The sequence below is a fragment of the Lemur catta genome, chromosome 25 (assembly GCF_020740605.2).
Source record: "Lemur catta isolate mLemCat1 chromosome 25, mLemCat1.pri, whole genome shotgun sequence".
Taxonomy (NCBI): domain Eukaryota; kingdom Metazoa; phylum Chordata; class Mammalia; order Primates; family Lemuridae; genus Lemur; species Lemur catta.
The window spans coordinates 1,817,670-1,840,031 of NC_059152.1; the positions used below are offsets into that span (position 1 = coordinate 1,817,670).

Consider the following 22,362-nt stretch of genomic DNA (forward strand, 5'->3'; position numbering starts at 1 on the left):
ATCTAACCCTGAGGACACATCAGATAAGCCAAACTGCAGGACAGTCTACAAAATAACTACCTTACAGTCTTCGAAAATATCAATATTATTTAAAGGAAGACTGAAGAACTGTCACACATTAAGTTACAGAGACATTACAACTAAGTGCAACAGATGAACTAGAAAAAATTGTCATAAAAGACATTATTGGACTGTAGATGAAATTTGAATATGTGAATATTTATAGATTCCAGTATTCTATCAATGTTAAATTTCCTGATTTTGATAATTATACTATGGTCCTGTAAGTGAATGCCCTTGTTCTTACAAAATACACACTGAAGTATTTTGAGCATGATGTCTCTGACTTACTCTCAAATCATTCAGACAAAAAGTGTGTATATTGAAAAGAACATAAACAAATAAGGAACAATAAAGCAAATACTAGTAAAATGTTAACTGTTAAATCCAGATGATGGGTTTACAGAAATTCTTTATATTATTCATGCAACTTTTCTGAAAATTTAAATTATTTTAATATTTGAAATCAATGATGCTGATAACATAGAATTCATAAAATTAGAATCCAATACAGTCAATATTTTAGATATTTAGAATAAGATATATATTTTAAAAATACCATAATTTAGAAATATATTTACCCGTGACACTTTCCTAAGTTTTGCTCCAGCAATTGCAGCTGCAAGTCCAGTTAAAGGGCGATTGTCTTCCGACATGGATCCCGAAAAAAATCCAGATGCAGGGAGGGGAGGGGCAGGAGGTGGTGGAGGAGGAGGGGGTACTTGATTAGGAAGAGGAGGGGGAGGAGGTGGTGGTGGAGGACCGGAGGATGGAAGCGGAGGTGGTGGAGGGGGTCCTGGGGGAGGGGGGAGTGCTACCGGAGCCTGGGCAGGACCCGGTGGGAGCGGTGGAGGGGGTGGAGGTGCAGGTGGTCCCAAGACAATGCCTGAGAGAAAGAAATGTTAAGTAAGACCACCAACAATAGAGCTGAGTGACACTATTTTAAGTGGAAAGATACGCAGAAGACCACGCTAAATTAAATCGACTCAAACATTTACCACGTATTAATGAGTCCAATTTATCATAATGTTTAAAGTCTGAATCAGTTTTAAACAGACACTAAAACAAAAACGCAAAGTACATATAACTATGTTATGTTAGAGCTTTAGTAATAGAACTATGCAACCGATCATCTAATTGTTTTCATGGGGATTTGGTAAATAAAATAAATTCTTATAGAATTTGGGAGAGAGGTAAGCATCCCTGAAAAAAAAAAAAAACAAACTAGTACATACAATGACAGTACCATTTGAAATAACTGACCCAAAATAATCCACATAAACCTTACGTGTTGAGACAGTAAATTCTATGACAGTGAAGACATATATTTAGTTGTTCACAGACAGTCAAAGTGGCTGTCTATGAACATGAAGGAGGGGTTAGTCCCAGGCTTCAATATTTTAACAATATTACACATTTAAATGCAATGTGTAGCCAGGGTTGAGATCACTAAAGTAAAGGAATTTACTAGTATAAATGTAAAACCTCAAAATAACTCTCAGAAATAATTAAATAACATAAAACTTGAAGTTCACAGAGTTGTTTTATCCTACGGGACTGGAAGTAGGAAGAGAAATGTTTAAATCACAAAGGGAGTGTAAGATTACAAAGGGAATGAACCTGAATTTATTTAATAACAGAATACTGAAATAGTAGGTATGCCCTTCATGAAGGCTTAAAGGGGGTGTTTCAGGACAAATGCTATCTGCACACTGGGTGGTAATTGCTAACTTTTTCAGCTTGAGCAGTTGCACAAGCAGAAAACAAATTGTTCAAAGAAGTGCACAGAGCAATAGACTGTCCACCTTCTGCGGCTGTGAGAGCTGAGGATACAGCAGGTAGGTCATTCAACCTGTCGGGCTGGCTGTGCCTCTCTGGTCCAGTATTAACTTAGTGATACTAAATTGCACATACTAGAATTTTGACTCAACTTTTAAGCAAGTTAAATAATAAAAAAATAGACACACGGCAACAACAAGCCTTATGAATCTTGGGAACTAAATTTTTTTTTTTTTAAAGAGGAGTTTAAACCCAGACAATAACACTGTTTAAGTATAAATTTGTTTTCAGCTTCCTTTCTGCAATCTTCCCTAAATCACATTTTTAAATACAAGGGTTGCTAAGCATCTTCTTATTTATGCACAGAACAAGGTCCTTCTGAATTTACAAATAATCCACTTAGAGATTACATCCTTCCTTCCCGGTTACCATAACAGCAAGGTGCATGGGGGAGGAGGGAGTAACTGTAGAGGATGCTGTTCTCTCAATTATCCCTGCAGCCCACTGCTTCTTGCCATTTTGGACCCTGAAACCCTTTAAGGACATATACCAAGCCTGTCGTCCTCTCTACCCTCCTACAAAGTCAGAATGCTCCATAGGGTTAAGGTGCCACCTGTCCTGAAAGTCCAATATGGGAAGCGTAATATATAAAGGCCCAAGATCAGAAATCAGAACTGTTTCAAAGGAAATTCTAGGATGATGTATTTTTTTTTTTTTTTTTTGGAGGCAGAGTCTTGCTCTGTTGCCCTGGGTAGAGTATAGTGGCATTATCATAGCTCACTGCAAACTCAAACTCCTAGGCTCAAGTAATCCTCTTGCATTACCCTCCCTAGCAGCTGGGACTACAGGCGCATGCCGCCACGATTGGCTAATTTTTTCTATTTTTGGTAGAGAGAGGGTCTTGGCTCTTGCTCAGGCTGGTCTCAAACTCCTGTCCTCAAGCAATCCTCCTGCCTTGGCCTCCCTCAAAGTGCTGGGATTACAGGCGTGAGCCGCCATATCTGGCCCTAGGATGATGTATTTAATGACCACAGTTGGGCACAAAATATATCTCTAAGTCTCCCAGAAACTAAAGAAATACTACTTAGATCATATATTTATTGTGTGATAGATCAAACGGGTCACAAAAAGTTTTCCTATTGAAAGAAATGTGTCATGGGGGCCATTAAACACATTTAATAATGATACTGCAGAAGACACCAAAATCTAGCTCAATGTGGAAATTCTTAACTTTGATCCTCCAAATACAATTAATCCAACAGGAAAAAACAACTTTATTTTCCACTTTAATTTAAAAAAATTTAAAAAATACATGGCACTACTGCATGTAGACATTCAACTATCAAAACCATCCTACCCATTCTTCCAGGCAATTCAAGTTGCTGCTACACAATATTTTCGAGTGATTAGCTGTTAGTAGCAATAACGAAAGCCTTACCCTGTTGGGCTGGAGTCTCGGCCGGCTGAGAGGCTGCCTGCAAGCCTGGCTCAGAAGCAGAAGAGTCTCCCAGCACAGAGTTTAGAGGAGTCTCAACAGAGGCAGGGGCAGCTGCAGAGGGAGAAGGGAGAACACTAGGCTTGGATGAGGGAGTTGAGGCAACAGGGGTGCTTGGAGGAGGAGAAGCTTGAGATCCACAGTGTGAGAGTGATGCGAGGGAAGGCAGTGGAGGCGGCGGCGGAAGAGCTGCTGGCCCTGAGGTAGGCGGTGGAGACACTGGGTATGTTACAGAGTCCAGCAGCCCATTGGGCGCTGTTGGTGATGGAGGCATTTGGGGCACAGGAGAAGAAACACAAACAGGGAGGACAGGCCTTGGACCAGTAGCTTTGCCTGGGGGGCTGCTAATCATTATTGGAGGAGATGGAGGGAGGGGCGAAAAATTGGAAGTAGACCAGGCACAGGGCTTCGGAGCTGGAGGCTGAGAAGAGGGTGTGTTCACAGGAGAAGAAGGTCGAGAGTTTTTGTTCAGAGGACGAGGAGCTGTAGCATAATGGGGAAGAACGGGGTGGAAGGCTGAACCTAAAGATGTTGCAAAACGTGTCGCTGGGTGTCGCAGTGGTGGTGTAGGGGGTGTGGAAGTAGGTGGCAAAGCAGTCACTACAGCATAATCAGGAGTGGCATCTGACACTGGAGCTGAGATGACTTTAGCGTATGATGGAGGAGGTGCTGAAGGAGGCTGGCAACTGGAATACTCAGGAAGTGGAGCGTTATACAGGGAGCTGTCTGAAGATGGAGCTGGACAGAAGGTGGAAAGCAGCAGCAAAAGACAGGATAAAAAAGGAGAGAGAAAAAGGGAGCTAGTGAAGCCACAAAACCAGCATTCAGACAAAATGTATCAATGTAGACTACAGTTAGTACCACAGCATTAGCACATGTGCAAATAACCACTTTCACCCAGGAATATTTTAATTCATAAATACATTCTGAGATCCAGAAGCAGAGGAAATAAGTTTTCTTTTTATCTAACAAGTGGATTAATAAATTAAATCGATCATTTATCCTTTACTAGAAAAGGATATCCTACTACTAGAAAAGGCTAGTAGTAGTCTTAATTTTTATTATTTAGTCCACTAAAAGGACATTAAAATTACGTGACTAGGACCATAAACAGAATAAATTTAGTTTTTTTTAAAAAACAACAAATAGCAAAACTAGTAAAACTGGTAAGACATTTACTACAAAGGGTGAAGAATTTCCTATTCATTCAATGCTTATTTATGAAAAGGTTTTGTTTTCTTGGCCATAACTCCAGAAAATAATTAGGTAGGTAAGAACAAATAAATTAAACAATAAACTGACCAACCAATATTTAATCAACCCACACTGAAACTTTTGATATAAGCCATAAGAAATAAAAATAAATCCTATAATGAATGTTAATTTTAATGAATGTTAAAATATCCCAAACTTCCAGCCATATCTTAATTCTTATGTTTTTCAATAAATTCCATCAGATTTAGTATTTTTAATTTTTTGCAACACTAGAAAATAGATTTAAATAGTTTTAGAGATAATTTTTTTTACCTATTATTTTAATTCCTCCTTCAAAAACTTTCAGCAAATTTCTTGCTGAATGGTACTCTAATACTAAAGACATTTAAGACAATTTGAGTGGGCTCATAGGGGAAATACATTCCAAGTTCACCCACTATAAAAAAATCTCCCATAAAAACACACTTACACTTTATGGCCAATTTATAGGGAGTTAGAAGAATTAGAATGCCAGAATAAAAATTTCCAAGAGCTTTCTCTAAGTCTCCAAGCAATAAAAGCAATACAGAGAGAAATGAAAAGAAAACGTTGAAGTAGCAGCTGCTGTGTATGTTTCATAATTTCAAATTGTATTGCTTAATCCCAAGCATCTCAAATGTGAACCGGTTTAATACACGGCTGCACAGAATATCATCCAACCAAGCTCAGACACACAAACACAGAACAGTCTGTAAAGTTCTTACCAGCACTTGATACTCTGCGCTCTCTCTCCCACTCCAACTGCTCCCTTTCTAGCTGCTCTTGCCGCTCCCTCTCCAGCCTGTCCCGCTCCAATCTCTCCAGCCGCTCCCGCTCTTGTCTTTCTTGCCGCTCCCGCTCCAGGCGCTCCTGCCGCTCCCGCTCCCGCTCTTGTCTCTCTCTCTCCAGCTGCTCCTGCTCCAGGCGCTCTCGCTCCAGCCTCTCCCTTTCTAACCTCTCTCGCTCCAGCCTCTCCCTTTCCATTCTCTCTCTCTCCATTCTTTCCCGCTCCAGCTCCTTCTGTCGTTGCTGTTCTTGTAGTTGTCTGAAATAAAATTTAAAAAAAATTAAAAGCATGCACTCATCATTAAAAAGCCATTGTTTTCACAACAAACGTATGTGAACTTTATTTCTGATTCAGACAAAAGCAATGTTGAGCACACAATCAACATCTCTCCTCCCAGGGGAGTAAAGGCTACCTTAGAGATGCTGTATGTTTCATACACGTAAAATTAATTCCTCCAACCTGCATCGTATTGGCTAAATGCTTTAGCACATTATACTACGGCCTCATTTTATTATGTACTTCTCACGAATAAAGTGTTGCAAATAAATTAATTTTCCAAATAACTGAACATATCACTTTAATGACTGGGAGTCATTATTTTAATCATTTAATAAAAAATTTGTAAAATTGTAATTTCCTTCATAAAATATACTACCAAGTTTTAACCATACAAATGACATATTATCACTTCAGAAAACACAATGGCTGGCCACAGCGCAGTAAATGTTTGCTGAATGAGAAAAGGACAGTTAAATAAGAAGAAATAAACTGGTCTCAAACTCACGGCTTCAAGTGATCCTCCTGTACCAGCCTCTCCAAAGTGCTGGGATTACAGGTGTGAGCCACAGTGCCCAGTTTAAGATTTCTGATACATAGTTCCAAACTGTCTTTAGGAAAAGTTGTGTCAATTAACCCCGCCTTAGCAAAAGTTGTCTTTATCTTACACATATATATTTCGTAGCATTGTGGGGCAGATTAAGTGAGGTAATACCATAAAAGCTGTTTGAAAAGCACGTGGAGCATAAGAACACTCAATAAATGTGAGCTGTAGTAACATCTGGACATTTCAAAATGGGACCTGTCCTGGACTGGCCGGTGAACTGCCTGGGTTCTGATCAGAGCTCTGCAAAGCTAAATGATGGAACACACATGGAGCCTTTGCTCCTCCTAGTAGTATCAACACACCAATAAGTTCTTTCCAAAAACCTCTCTCCCCTCATGTTTCCTAAGCTGACTTTAAAACAAAAGAAAAATTTTTAACCACTCATAATAAGCACTACCGTAGGTTTTTTTCCGTTTTCCTCTTGCAGTCATTGTTAAGTATGGTGATATATCCAAAGAGAGGCTGTGTGTTTTTGTGAGAGAAGTCAAGTAGGCTCTTTTTCTGACAGACTATTTTAATTTTCCTTTTAAGTTAGGATATGCACTCTACAATAATTTGAAAGTTTCTGAGAAAACAATGTAATGTTTTTCAGAAACAATTACAGCACAAATGACCAATATTACAGCCATTAAAACATTTAAAAAACAGTATCAGACATAGTTGCTCCTACCACCAAAATATCTACTTCTCTCCAAAACAGACAGCCCCAAATGTAAATACATACACAAAGCACTGCCCCACAATGAAATTGATAGCTTTTTTATATATATTCAAACGTGTTTAGTTTATTGTTGACTCAAAGACTTATCTTTTGAAGCAAGTAAAGTATAAATAACAAAATTTCAAAATACATTTCATCCAGCCTTACCTACAATGAATAGTGTAGGTAAAAAGAGTGATTTCAATTTTGACATAATGAAGTAGGAGAGCAGACTAGGAGAAATGTTCTGAGTTCGTAACATTTACTAACACTGATGCTACTGACATTTGTCAGAAAATAAAACTACATACATAATGCTTTGATTGTGTAACATGAGCATTTCGCTATTCCATTAGTAAACAAATGAAAAACAGAGGAAATCTAACAAGATATTTAAGTTTTAATATTACAAGGCTCCTGAGACAAGACCCAGTACTTACAACAGAAGGCGGTCGACTCTCGGGCCATCCTGCCTCTGAAGGGTAACTGGAGGGCTATAAACTTTCATTGCTCTAACTCCTCAGTTATATGCTGGGACTATTATTCCCCTTTTATAACTTTCAGGTAGTAGTGGTGATTTGTAAACTATTTATAGACAATAACTAAGTTCTACATTGAGACTAACATAGGACTGACTCACATTTCTTAGAATAGATTTTTTTCATCATACCCAAAGAAGCCAAATATTAATACTATGAGTACTAAGGCACCAAAAACTGATTTAATAAATGATACACATATGAAGAGAAAACTATACTATCATCATATTGAAGGTACTGGACTAATAACATTTAAGATCTAAAGCAAACATTTGTTTTATGAACTCAACTTTACACTGATTAAAAATTAAACTTATAAAACACGTAACTTAAAAAGCCAAATAGTATTAGAAGGCTTGTAACAAAACAGTAATCCTCTTACCAACCCTTATCACTTATGATTTTGCCCCTAGAAGCGACTACTTTCAATACTCTATCTTGTTTCTGAACATGGTAATTTGTTTGCAACTATTACTTTTTGATTTTTCAGAGTTAGGTGTTATGTCCTGGCTTCTTATATACAAATGATTCAATTCCTACATTCCTGACACCCCTAAAACCTTTTCTTCTCCATTCTCCCAATAAAATCATAACACCACTTTGGATACCTCAATATTTGCTTATCATATAATTTACTACTGATCACATTTACTTTCCAGAACAATTTCTTTCTTACTCTGGTGCTAAAAATTAGTACTTTTTAAAATTTGATTCTTTTTCTATATACCTACCCCTGTTTCACCCCAAACTCTCCACTGGAACTGTAAACCCTCTGACTGTGGTCAAACACAGCAAGTGATCAGGTTTTGCGGTTTGCTTGTTTTGTGTTTCTTCCCCCCACCCTGTCAGCAGCCCTTGGCCGTCCTGGCTGCAGTCAGTGGGCTGCTTCACCTAAGGTTCTGCCTTCACCTTAGTCCTAACTGGGAATTGCCTTATTTCTTTCCTAAACTGGATTCCTTGCTTCCTGGATCCTCTCACGGTTTCATCATTCTTACAAACAGAACACATCTTTCAATAGCTTTCTAGGAAGTTGTACAGAAGAGGAAGTTTTCAGATTGGAAAGAATTTCTCTCTGGATTTTGACGCTCCCAACTCCCCAACCCCAAAGCTTTGAAATCCTCTCTTTATTCTAATGTAGTATTTTAAAATTCCACAGTGATATGCCTTGGTGGTGGGTCTTCTTTTCCCCACTTACTGGGCTGGGCACTTGGTGAGCTTTATCAACCTAGACCAGAAACTGGCAAACTACAGCCCTGGGGCCAAATCTGGCCCCACCAATTCACTCACATGTTGTCTACTGCAACCTACAAAGGAAGAGCTATGCAAATGGTGTAGTCACCTTATGGCCCACAGAGACTAACATATTTATTATCTGGCCCTTTACAGAGAAAGTTTGCAGACCTCTGATCTAGAAGATCAAGTCACTGAGTTCCAGGAAAATTTTTTATGTTACTTATTTGCAGATTCAATTTACTGACAGTTTTGTTCTTGCTGGACCTCCTAATCTGGTCTTACTTTACTTTCTTTCCCATATACCACCTCTACGTTTTACCACTATTTTCAGGGTAATTTCCTCAACCTTATTTCTCAAATCTTCTGGTTTTTTATTAATAATGCAGTTATTAACAAAAATTTTTTCCAAGCATACTTTCTTGTTCTCTGATTCTTTTAAGATAACTACCAATATTTGTTTCATTCATGAAATATATTCTTTCAGTCCTCTGAAGCTATTATAGTATATTTTTAGGTTTTCATCTGCTCCCTGCATTGTATCTATTTCATCCAATTTCAATTCTTCATTTTGGTCTCCATGTTATAGAAGTTGCTCTCAAAGGTTGGATGATCCCTGGCTGTCCATTCATATTTATAAGTAGCACTAAAGCTGATCAGAAGCGCTTACGTAAATGAGCTTCACTGGTAGAGACCTAGAATGTCAACATCTCTGCCTTTTCTCTTGGCCAAGGCAATTTCCCAAAGAGGAATCTCATGGTTTCTTCCCTGAGCTCTGCAGGTCTGGCTGCCAGCGTCTAGGAGCCAAGCAAGGGAAGGAGAGCGATTTTGCCAACTTTCACGTAATCTCTCTTTTCAGTTGGCACCTCACCCATGTCCTCCCAATTGTGATTTTACAATGCAAATTAATAATGTTTTTCAATACATTTTTCAGCAATAGTGTAGAAAAGAGCCAGTTAAATAGCCAAAGTTAACAGGACAATTTTACTCAGCTTATGAAATAAAAGTTGACCTGAGGGTATTTTATTGTGCCTCTGAAAATGAAATCAAGGAAAAGAAAAATGATTTTTATATAAATAACTACATGAAATAAATTTTGGAAATACAATTTCTACTACGAACCAATCACTAGACTGTGCTATATACGTCCTTTCCCACTGTGTTTTCTTTTTTTTCTTTTTGTGAGACAGAGTCTCACTGTGTTGCCCTGGCTAGAGTACCGTGGGGTCAGCCTAGCTCACAGCAACCTCAAACTTCTGGGCTCAAGCAATCCTCCTGCCTCAGACTCCCGAGTAGCTGGGACTACAGGCATGTGCCACCATGCCCAGCTAATTTTTTCTATTTTTAGTAGAGACGGCATCTTGCTCTTGTTCAGCCTGGTCTCAAACTCCTGACCTCAAGTGACCTTCCTGCCTCAGCCTGCCACAGTGCTAGGATTACAGGCGTGAGCCACCGTGCCCAGCCTAAATGTACCTTTATTTACAAAATATTCCTTACAAAATTTTATAAAATTGTTCCTTTGTATGGAGACTTTTGGGACACCCTGTATTATAAATATCTGAGCAGCAGAGGCATCCATAGTCCAGAATACACTGAAAACGGCCAAAGCACACCTAGGAAGAAGAACCTGGGAAAGACCTAACTTGCAGTCAGCAAGCGGGCAGCGCAAACATAACCAAGCTGAGTAAGAAACGCACACGCTGTCTGAAGAACAGCTGTAACAACTCCTCCACTCTTCTCCCCAGTCCCAGTAGAGAATAATTTTGTATTCTGCTAAGAAACCCTATGGTGATTTCTCAAGATCAATGCCTTATAGAACCAGCCAACACTACTTCAACTTTCTAGTTAAATTAGTCATGTGAAAACTGATTACTTTATAATTATTATAAACGTAAAAATAAGACTTCTGGAATTATAAAGACATTCTGTATGCTGTTAACTGTATTTAAATATTTTAAGCACACTATGAGTATGATTTTTACAAAAAAGCACGTATGAAATTTTATAACATTATGTGTCCAGCCTAAAAGTATCTGGTCACTTATTAACGGTGATTCCAAAACATAACTAAGAATAACAGTTGTGACTTTCAAACAACTGACAAAACAATCTACTTTCAATATTGAGACATTCCCAGCTTAGTCTTCTGTAGTATAGAGAAAAGGACAAACAATCACTTCTAAATTTACCTTCTTTGAATTTCCAATTCTTCTTGGGATGGGCCATTTTGAACTTGGACAGGTAGTTGTGAATTTTGTCTAGGCAATGTTGGCCCTACAGAGGGAGGAAAACATTATAGGTGAATATTATCTTCATATCTAGCTGGACAGAGGAGATAAAACCATGAGAATAACATAAAACCATCACATATTTACAAATGTATCTTCTTTTTGTCTAGCAAAATAAAATATAAGCTTTACAAAACACACAGCAAATGAAAGACTGCAACATAATATTGTCATCATCTCAGAAGGCTTACTTGAAACAAATGGAAAACATCAACAATAAAGGAAAAAGAAACATTTATATATGAAGAGCTTGAGTAAAACAAGTGTTCAATGAGCATCTGAATAGGCACCTAAGCTTGACATTTTCTAAGACAATGAGACATTCTCTTTAGGGTAATTATTCATGAAGTGGAGAAGGAGAACTTAAATGGAAAATCAGAATTCAAAAACTCACCTAAATAGAACACTGGAAATGAAAAACAGGAGAGAGAGAGCATGAGAACCTTATTACTAGACTGAAATATGCTAATGCATTTATCAAATTTGCCCAATTTAAGCTGCCATTTTTGTTTAATGGCCTGGCATTTCCAATACTGGTGAAAACAAACATTTGCTAAGCTTCTATATAACAATTAACCTACTTATCTGAATTTCTAATGTAATAAAGGTAATCTTAACAACTTTTCATTTGTGGGTAAGAAGGAAAAAAACCTGCATTCACATCAACATGATTCTGTCATGAGAAACTAGTGACCATCCATTCCCACGTATCACGTACAATGCAGACCATTTTTAGCATTTTAGATAGAATGCCACTAAATTTTGGGACAACTTAAATGTCACTGGATATAAAAATTAAATGTGTCATAAAATGAGATAAATACTAGACGAAATATACAGTGCCTAGGGTTAAAACAGAATAATCTTGAAATCTTATCCAGTAAACATGAGAGTAAAGAAATAGTATTTATCTTCCACTCTTGGAGAGGAATATATGAGTAATGACATACTATACATATTTGTGAATTCTAGTGTGCCACCAAATGCTCCTAGCAGATATTATGATAGATTTTTATAGACCATTAACATTAAAAAGTCAGTAAATAAATGCTGTGTACACTAAAGCAAATTCCTGTCATCTATAAGCCAATTAGTACAAAGTATCTATCTTGTACTAGTGGAACAGATTTCACAACTAGAAGTAAACATTTATTAGGATGTAATACAGTATTGGTGTATCCCAAATGTAGAAAAACAAAAGTAATTCGATCTGAACTTACCTACTAACTTTTTCCCTCACCTCTTTACAAATGTTTTTAATCATTTAATTTGTCCTATAAGGACAAATTAGATGAAATAGCAGTGATATATTTCATTAGATTTCCTACGAGTCTGCTATTTTGAGAACCAAATAAAGGAAATATAAAAATATATTACTCCCATATAATCAGTAACAACAACAAAAAACCCAAAAAGCTTTTGAAATCAAAATTAAATACACACATAAAGGTTTGCATAAATAAAAATATGATTGTTGTCAAATAAACAGACTAGAATTCTTTCCTTGGGAAATTAACATAATGATGTAAAAATAAAAACAGACTGTCATATTAGGCCAAACGCTAATGTTTAATACTTTCTAGGGAAAAGATTTCTCTTCTGGCAGAAGGATGGGCACATGCAGGGTGGGAGGGTACGTTTGAGAAAGTATAAAATGTTTGGGGACGTACTTTATACATCCAAAGTTATATTTATCTAAAACTATTAAGTGTGAGGTATTTGGCATGGACAACTCACAAGACCATTACAGTTTAGCTATTTTTTAAAGAAATCTTTATCTGAGTATTTAAGTGGAAACCTCAGACTTCTTAAATAATGAAACAGTTGAATGTAATAGCTTAGACTTGTCTGGCCTCCAACTCAAAGAAGAATGCACTCGTCGTACTACTAGCATCTAATCTAGGACAGGCATCATATCACAACAGTAATATTAACGGATTAACGCTGGCCAGTTGAAATCTAAATTTTAACTGAAATATATAAATTCAAAAAGAAGATGTCAAAATTCCAACTCAACACTATTGTTTTTCATTAAACAGGTTTTTGGAAAACAAAAGTTTGATAAAACTCACAAACTGAGAAAAAAATCTTTTAGCAATTTATAGAACCTGTTTTGGAATTTTTTTTAAAGCTTTTTAAAAGTTTACTGAGCAAACCTGTTTAGAAAGGAGGTTTTATTTTAAAATATGGATAATATTTTATGGCTGCTATCACTAAATATAAAAATAACTTACTAAAGTTTATTTGTGTAGCTGAGGAGGAAAGAAAAACTTCCAAGGGAGAGCCTTTTAAAATGGGGAGAATTTTGATATCAAGCAACTCTTAGAATTCTTTTCTAGTAATACGTGGTTTTGTGGTAATGGGCTATTTGTCTTTCTAGACATTCTTTAAATGGGGATTAGAGGGTGGCATCCCTCCCCTCAGCAATTTTTCACATCTATATTTAATCTGGTTGTTTTGCTTGTTTCTTCATCAATATTGTCAAGCTGTAATAACTAGCACATTGAAATTTATGTGCATTTAAAAATTAATATATAATAAAAACACCATAAACATTAAATAAAAGTTCAAGGTAAATTACGAACTTCAGGCACATAATCACATTTCTCTTTCCTCTCAAATGCTCTCATGGGCTACAAACTTGGCAAACACCACCAAAGGCCCCACAGGGACAGGGAGCAGCAGCTAAGGTTAGGCGACCCTGGCAGCTGCCACTGTGGGCTCAGGAATGTGACTGCCACTTCACACAGGTCACATTCCCAAACAAGTGTCTGTGCTCTCATAAAATATAAAACAGCTACTTTTACAACCATTTCCGTGGGCAAATGACATTTTATGAGCATCGTACGGTAGTTAATAGCACTCTTTTGGGGAAAAAAGAGAGAGCAGTTAACACCCAAGGTTAACAAAGGAGTGAACTGTGATCCTAGCACTCCAGGAGGCCGAGGCGGGAGAACTGCTGAGTGCAGGAGCCCAGGAGACCAGCCAGAGCCAGAGCAAGATGCCTTCTCTACCAAAACTAGAAAAAATTAGCCGGGCATGGTGGCATTCCCCTGTAGTCCCAGCTACTCCAGAGGCTGAGGCAGGAGGATCATTTGAGCCCAGGAATTTGAGGTTGCCGTGAGCTATGATGACATCACTGCACTCTAGCCCCAGCGACAGAGTTGAGACTCTATCTCAAAAAAAAAAAAAATAGAAAGAAAGAAAAAAAGAAAAGAAACGAGTGAAACTTTTTTGCTCCTACTATGTGTTATCATAAAGAATAGTTAACGTTTTAAGAGCTAGTTCTTTCCCTAACAGCCAAAGGCAATGGTTGATCTTAACCTGTCCTGGCTAGAAGAGGTATATAGATAGCAAAGTTTGTGAATTACTGTTTCTAATAAAGAAAATGTGGCAATGTCACTGATATAGTATCCTATAAATGCCGAAACATCATATTGGAAGAATCTCTTTCTAAAACAGGAATGGCATTTCAGTCTTGCCTTCAATACTGAGTTTTGGTTAAAGCACATTTCACTTACTGTCACATTTTAATTTTCACAAATCTAGTTTCACACTTAACCACAGACTATTTAAAAACACAAGACTAAAAGACAAATAGGTATTATTATACACAATACAATCAAGTTAAACTTAGCAAAGTGGTAATTATATTGTTTGTACACAGTTAAATTAAAGGTAACAGTGGGGGAAACCTGTTTTTTAACACATTATTTTACAATTTTAAAAATTCACCTTTAGTGAGGCCAAATCAATCTTTTCTCTGCAACTGGGCAAACTATTATTCTACATGTGAACCTCAATGTATTAAGTAGAAAGCTACAGAACATCAAGTGGGTTTTTTAAAAATGCATTAAAGAGAGTCTTAATAACATAAATATCAATAATCACTCATGACTAGTTCAAAAGATAGCCTGGAAAAATCCCCAGGAGGAGGCAGAAAAATCAGAAAAGAAAGTTACTGATTAAACACTTAATCTCCAATGTTTGATTTTGGGATCTGGGAGGGAGAGTAGGGACTTACAGAGCCACACAATAGGCTCACTGCTTTAACTGTCACCTGGAGGTAACTAAGAAAGATATTAGAATTTTCTTTTCTTTTTCTTTTTTTGAAATTTACAACACATATTTCTTTGCCTAAACCAGTAAGTACATAAATTCAAAAATGATTCTCTTCATAAAGAAACTATCAATAATACTGAGGACTCACATTAAAAATTCTCAGTCACATAGATAAAGTATACATAGCTGAACTGTATGTAAAATTTTAGCAGTACTGTATATCATGTTATAACTTTATCTCTCTCATAAAATAATCTGGCTACTCAAGGTGTACCTTAAAAAGGTATATATAAGTCAATAAAAGCTCAAATAATGAAGAGTTGATTTCTGGAACTTGGGCTTTTAACATACAAAGTTTTAGGATCAAATGGGGATAAAAAGATTTCAGATAAGGATGTGTATCTATCTACAGATATAGATATATCTACTTATAGAGAGATATATCTCCTTGTGTGAGGATAAGGATATGTACATATCTGATTATCTCTAATTTGGGGTGGCCAAGTGACATTGGTTTGTCCATGCAAACAATACATACATGTGCACACATGTGTGTATATGATGAAATTGAGAGTGAAAGAAAACAAGAGCCTAAATTCACTCCTAAGCCACAGATATTTAACCTACTGAGTAAAGGAGGCTTTCAATCAGAAATCAACCTATTGAAGCAAATAATAGCTTACATCTGCCTCGCAACATGCACACCTAAAATTAATTCAAGTGCAGCAAATGCTCCCTTCGAATAAGGCATATTTACATTCCTCAAATCATACTGAGATGGATATAAATTTTTCCTTAAATTCTAAATTAAAAGTTTACTCCCAAACAAAATAATTAAAAACAAAAATGAACAAACAAACAAAAACCCTTGTCATTGGTGTTGGAAGAGGTGGGCAAGAATAGTTTTAAGATCCTAATTCTAAATAAATCCTCACTAACAATCCAACTCAAAAGCTGACCAAATCACCTACATGAACCACAACAAATATCACAACATAAAAACAGTAGCTTGCTGTATATCCCAAATATCACAAACCAGACTATGGCCTAAGGAAACAAAAATTATGAAAATGTGCAAGTAGTATGTACCACAGCTTGAAAAAGTAATGTAAACATAATGTTGCTTACCACAGAAAATACATCGCAAATTAGTGCTGTCCTGGGTAGCAGTAACCTTGCTCTGGGCTGCAACAGACACCTTGGTGTTAGAAGCTTCAAAGGACAACGGGGCCATCTGAAGAACTTCACATAAACTAAAAGGTGCTTTGAAATGTTCAAAACGTATTTATACATACGTCCTATCTAGATCCTCATCCTGGAAGCTCTGTAATTTAATAAAAACGTATCCTCTTTAGCATAAGTGCTTTAAAAATTTTATATGTAGTCTTATTTGTGGGAAAACCCTATAAGCAGCCATAGATCAAATGATGCACTTACAGCTCAATTATTTCCTAAGTTATATCATCAAAAAGTGCAATCCACATTTTAGGATTATGTATTTTAAAAGTTAATGGCAATAAGGTAGAAGTCAGGAGTCTACGGCCATTAGAGTTAATTTCATGAGATCTACCCTCTCATTTATGAGAACTGCATCTGAAAAAAATTTAGGGGAAATTCTTAAGATTATCTTAACATGAGATTAACTCATTTCTACTAGCTGGAAAAAGACCAAAGCCATTTTAAACAGCCTACTGCAATAAAGAGTTTTATATTAACTGATATGAAATAGTATCTTTCTTTGCTTTGCACTTTGAAAAAAAAGTCAGTTATTCATTGTTTTACCAAGCCACATTTTACTGTTTCTTTTTTCTTTGATATGTATATATATTTGACAAAATATCTTATTAAAAATGTGTGGCCACATCATACAGCCATTTATTTAGGCTATACATTAAAATTTAACATAAGTGTCAATGAAGTAAATTCTTTTTAGGAGGAAAAAACTCAATGAGAAGGTGGTAATTTATGAATAGGGGAAGGGCTTATCCAAAATCAAGGTGACACTCTCACAATTGGGATGAGAAAAGCGAAAGTAAATTATATATATATTTTACTACCACTTTAGTGACATCCAAAACTTTACAACAATAATCTTCTGTAAAGAAATTCTTTTCAGCATGGGAAAAGTTTTCTTTTTCTATCAGTATTAACCAAGAAACATTTACTGGTTAAAAATATGTATTCTTTAAACAATACAACCCATGCTAACTAAAAAAGTTTTAGAAGAATCAGAACCAATTTATATTTAAAGAGTGCACATCTAAAAATGGTAATAAATTTTAATTAATCAAGAGAATTGTTCATCCTTTTTAGAAATTAAACATAAAAGTTGTGCTTTAAAAATAATCACATACAGCAGATATTTGCAAACACAAAATAAATAAGACTGATAAATGTCACCTTTGCTAAATACTCCCAACCGATTACTCAATCTATTATTAAAGTTGCATGCACAATATTTATCTAAAATGACATAAGATATAGAAAGATCAACAAGCATAGAGATAAAATGTCTACCAATCTAATGAAATCATTCCAAAGGAGATAAACAATTTAGAAATTTTTCGATAATTATAGCTTAAACTGCTTTTTAAAAAATCTACCTTACCGATCCTTGTAAATGGCTACTTCTATAAAACCTTTATTAAAGAAACATGCCTAGTCTTCAGTTTTTATACTTCAGTTCCTTTAAACCATACTTAGAAGAAAACGTAAGGACAATTAAAAAAAAAACAACTTACAAGAAAAACCTGAGAAATTATCTCGTCTCTGACAACAAAGAAACTGCCACATCCCGTTACCAAGCATTTTGGCAAAAAGTCACCTGACAATTGTCAGAATGCAGGTAAACCTTATTACTGCATAAGACAAAACACTTTCAACCAAAAATTCCCAATCTTTCTTACAATTTAAACTATTAAGCAACATTCTTGCACTTGGTATCTTTAAGCATCTTCTTTCTGATGACTTTTACTTCATACTACCATGTAAAATATTGATCTAAATTCTGATATGGTTGCTTGAATTCTACTGCAGTTGGCATTTCCTGAAAATACTAAATTATTCATTCTACCATATACATAAGGCTAACAGAACTTCCTGCTTAATAATGATGCCTTAACTCTTTCTTCACTTAGTCGAGAGAGTGGAATATGAGAAAGAACACTCATTGTCCATGTTAAGTACATTCAGTAATGTTTTCAGCATAGTTTTAAGACTAGCACTGACAGTCCACAAACCTTACGTTTTACCTATGAAAGGACATTTTTCTTTTAAGTTAGCCATATTAAAACAGGCGTGGGGCTGATAAAAATTAGGATGAGCCCCAAGGGAAAGTATGAACTGAGAAGACTGAAATGAATCCAAAATGTAAAACTTAACATTTATATTAAACTTCTAGAAAAGAAAAATGACCATCTCCATCAGCTACTCTGAACTTAAAGCAGCCTTGTCATGCTTGGCCCTTTGTTACTAATGAATGCAGTTGGTGAAACAGCCACCCTCAAGCTTTCCCTGCCTTCAGTACTCTTTACCGTTAGGTGTTCTGTACGAGCAGGGAAATGCAGCAACCTTGGGTGAGATATTAATAGTGGAAAATAACAGGCTGTTTGGATTTGATCACTATTCCTGTATATTATTACTATAAACAATTACTACAGTAGATCCCTAGCATTCATGCTTTTCCCACCAGAGGTTATATTAGCAGTTAGTCCCAAGGCAATTTGTAATGGGGATATCACCCATCTCAGCATTTTTTTCTGAGGATTAAATGAGATAATCTGATACGCCTTCTCCGGAAAGCTGGTCTGTTGAGTGAGTGAGCAGAGTATCAGCATCTAAATTAGTGGTGTTCACACTTCTCACAATTAATAAGGCCCCCAGGTCTCTCTCTCATGATTGCTAAATTCTACTACTGGCACATTTTTGAGAGGCAATAAAAGCAAACGTGTTTGTGCAGAAGGGAGGCCGGCACTGCAGTGGTACGGCTGCCTACGTTCAACAAAAAACAGTTACCATATTGCAGGGCCCTGTGCTAGGAGACATGAGAATTACGAACAGTCAATTTTATTCCAAGCAATGGCATTTTTAAATTGGCATTTTGAAACATTTTCAAAAGTATTATTTCAAATTTTGTTTTAAAATATACTCTTTAATAAAAGAAAACTTCTATGTGTCTCAGGAAATAGAGCACCATGCATCTATAGCCACACATGAAAAAAATACCATCAGAGAGAACACTTCCCTTATTTTTTTTTTTTACTCAATCTTAGGCAAAACTGTATGTAGATTGGGTTTTTCTACTCCTTCGTTTCTTGTAATCCTCTCCCAACTTACGGTCTCAAATGCATTTTATACCCCTCTAAGCAAATATGAAAATGACTGCTAACAGTTGATAAATTACTGATAATTTATAAGGCTCAGTGGCAATAGTCTTACTACGTTCCTCAGTCTACTATCTGTTCAGTAAGTCATTCATACTTAGTTGTGGAATGAATGACTGTCTCTAGCTAAAGACACTTGAAGAGTCAACTAAAGTTAAGGGGGCTGTTATTTACCAATCCTACCATATCCTAATGCTTCTAAAGGCAAGAGTAACCCAGTGTTCCCACCCCCATTCATTTCTCTGCTTCCTAATTCTGAGCACAGATCATGACCTGTCCGTCCAATCACCTGACCACGCCCCTAACCCTCTGCTACTAAAGGCAGTACTAAATATATGCTCAGAGAAGGCACCACATTCCGGAAGAATCATGTTAACAAACACGATTAGCTTATTAGAATGTTTGCTAACTCTAATCAATGCTCTTATCTATTCAGTTACAAAAACTAGAAACCTAGGACTCTCCTCAGCCCTTCTTTCTCCTTTACTCCTATTTAACCATCTACAGGTCCTGTCAATGACACTTCCTAATTTCTTTCTCCAAACTATCTCCGTGGCCGCTGTTCTTGTTCCATGATCTCTTAGTTAGTTAGTAGTGTTCATAATGGGCTACATATATCCCAGAAGTTTAACATATTATCGGGGCAGGAGAGAAAACAACAGCACTTCTATTTGTTAATTTTACTCATCATTTTTACTTTTTTCCCCTAATATATGTAATATGTCAACACCAAAGTATGTGTGTGTGTGTGTATAAACAATAACACATCAATTACAGGGTATGCTGAAAAAGTGAGAGACCACCAGCCTAGACCGTTACAATAGCATCACCTAATTAAACTGCCCACTCTAATCTTATTTTCTGTCCCTTTTGCCATAGCAGCCACTGATACTTTAATAACTAACCAGGTCAAACCATTTCCCTTAGTAAAATCTCTTCCACTACTTCCCATTGCTCTTAAGATAAATGCCAAAATCCAGTGCTTTCTCCCCATGATATGAACGCTGCCAGTTCATCCAATTCGTGCCTTGTTGCGCTCTATGCTCCAGGTACACCGGTCTCAATTTCTCACATGTTCCACATGATCCTCCCTCTGCTACACGGGCACATGCCTTCTGCCTCCGATACTCTTCTCCTGGCTAACTGGTTTGCTTCTATTTGTACCAACTAGAACTTTCTGACGGTCAACACTTAATTAGAGTTACTATTAGCCCCCAGACAACTAAGATAATAACAAAGTTACTCCTCCCTCACCAGAAATTTTTCCTTCAAGTTTTATTATATATGCTGTTTTCCTATTAGCCACTTCAAAAGATTTGAAAGCAGGTAAGCATTAGATAATATCAAATTTTCTAGGAAACACGAAAAATCTATCTAAAAGGCTTAGGAGAAAAGCTTTCGTACAATATTAAAACTAGTCAAAGAGGTCTAAATTTATATTTGGGTAAGAAAGGAGGTTTGTTCTGGTTTCTTTTACTGTGGATGGGAGTGGGCAACAGAGAGAACAGACCTGCAAAACTGAAGCTCGGGGGTAAAACGACCAATTTATCCAACTCCATAGGCAAAGGTAGGCGCATTCAATGGTATCATTTTAAGGAAACACACAATTGTGTTCCTTTATCTGCATGTAAAGAACTGAATCTCCTTTAAGAAAAAAGGTTTATTCTAAAAGCAGCATAAAACAAAGGCTTTCAAGACCATGTCTGTTTTTTCCTACTTTAAGAGAAAAAACAATTATGAGAAACACCAAAGACGATGCTTCTAATACTCTAATACTTTTAGGGGTGGAAAAAATGAAGGAAGTGGAAGTAGGGCGATTCTGGGCAAGAAACTTGAACCTGGGGGCAAGAGAATAAATCTCAGAGAGTTCACAGTTTGGCCAGGCATTCGTCTCTGTTGACATTCAATTTGGCATAGAAAATCTGCTTTACATAATTTACCCAGTTTTAAAATGTTGATTTTTTTTTTAAGTAAAGAATTGAGAAAGGCTTTTTCCTTTGATTTTAATCACTTTGCCTTAAAAATTCTTAAGATTTAGTCATAACTTTGCACCATACTCAAACAACTTTAAAACAAGAGCCAATTACAACTCAGAAAGCATGCCTAGAGACATGAATACATGCCTTTTACTAGGATTTGCTTTGCAAAATGGCACGCATGATAAATGCCACAAGATGTATAAAACCTTGAAAACATTACGCCAAATGAATGGAGCCAGTCAAAAAAGCCTGCATCTTGCCTGATTCCATTTGTATGAAATGTCCAGAACAGGCAAAATCTTCAGCAACAGAAATTAGATCAGTAGTCGCCAGATGCTAGGAGGTACAGAGGAAGGGGGGTGGGGTGTGGGTGGGGTAATGACCTAAGGTTGTGGCTTTCTTTTCGGTGTGATGAAAATGTTTTAAAATTGTGGTGATGGTTGTACAACCCTGTGAACCACTAAACCACTTAAATGTATGCTTTGAAACAGACAAACCGTATGGTATGTGAAGTAAAGCTCAATAAAGTTGTCACAGGAATAGAAAGTGCCATGCTGTGCATGTGTTCTTCAACTCACAATTGTTTATAACACAATGTTTAAAAATATCCCAGTGCCTATCACTTTTCATTACGAAACATATTAAAGGTGATTATCTCTGGATGGTGGGGTTTTAGGTATTTTTATCATCCTCTTTATGCTTTTTTGTACTGCTCGAAGTTTTATAAGCAGCACACAACTTTATAATCAGAAAAACATACTTATTTTCACTTGAAAAACAAAATGCCACGCTGGAAATTGAGTTCTACTAACAAGAGTGGTTCTTGTCAGACAGGGCTCTCTCTAACTGGCTCCAGTTTCTGACAGGAGAACTGGATGTTAACAAAGAATGAAGTGAATCTCTTAATAACACCAATACAACCCCAGACATCTGGGACCGCAGAGC

The 22,362-nt window shown here is 36.5% G+C and overlaps 1 protein-coding gene across 11 annotated transcripts in view; it reads right to left on the minus strand.

Annotated features, from left to right (window-relative positions):
• ENAH (ENAH actin regulator) overlaps positions 1 to 22,362 on the minus strand; it is a 100,453-nt gene that overhangs the window by 18,280 nt on the left and 59,811 nt on the right. For 3 of the 11 annotated variants that reach the window (XM_045537118.1, XM_045537121.1, XM_045537119.1), the window contains exons 4-8: positions 16,185 to 16,241; positions 10,896 to 10,980; positions 5,293 to 5,612; positions 3,278 to 4,072; positions 642 to 946 (exon numbers count right to left, since the gene is read on the minus strand). In XM_045537118.1, the coding sequence (XP_045393074.1) occupies positions 642 to 946; positions 3,278 to 4,072; positions 5,293 to 5,612; positions 10,896 to 10,980; positions 16,185 to 16,241 (1,562 nt within the window). The remainder of the gene's footprint in view (positions 1 to 641; positions 947 to 3,277; positions 4,073 to 5,292; positions 5,613 to 10,895; positions 10,981 to 16,184; positions 16,242 to 22,362) is intronic. The other 8 variants (XM_045537125.1, XM_045537123.1, XM_045537127.1 and 5 more) reach the window with 5 other exon arrangements.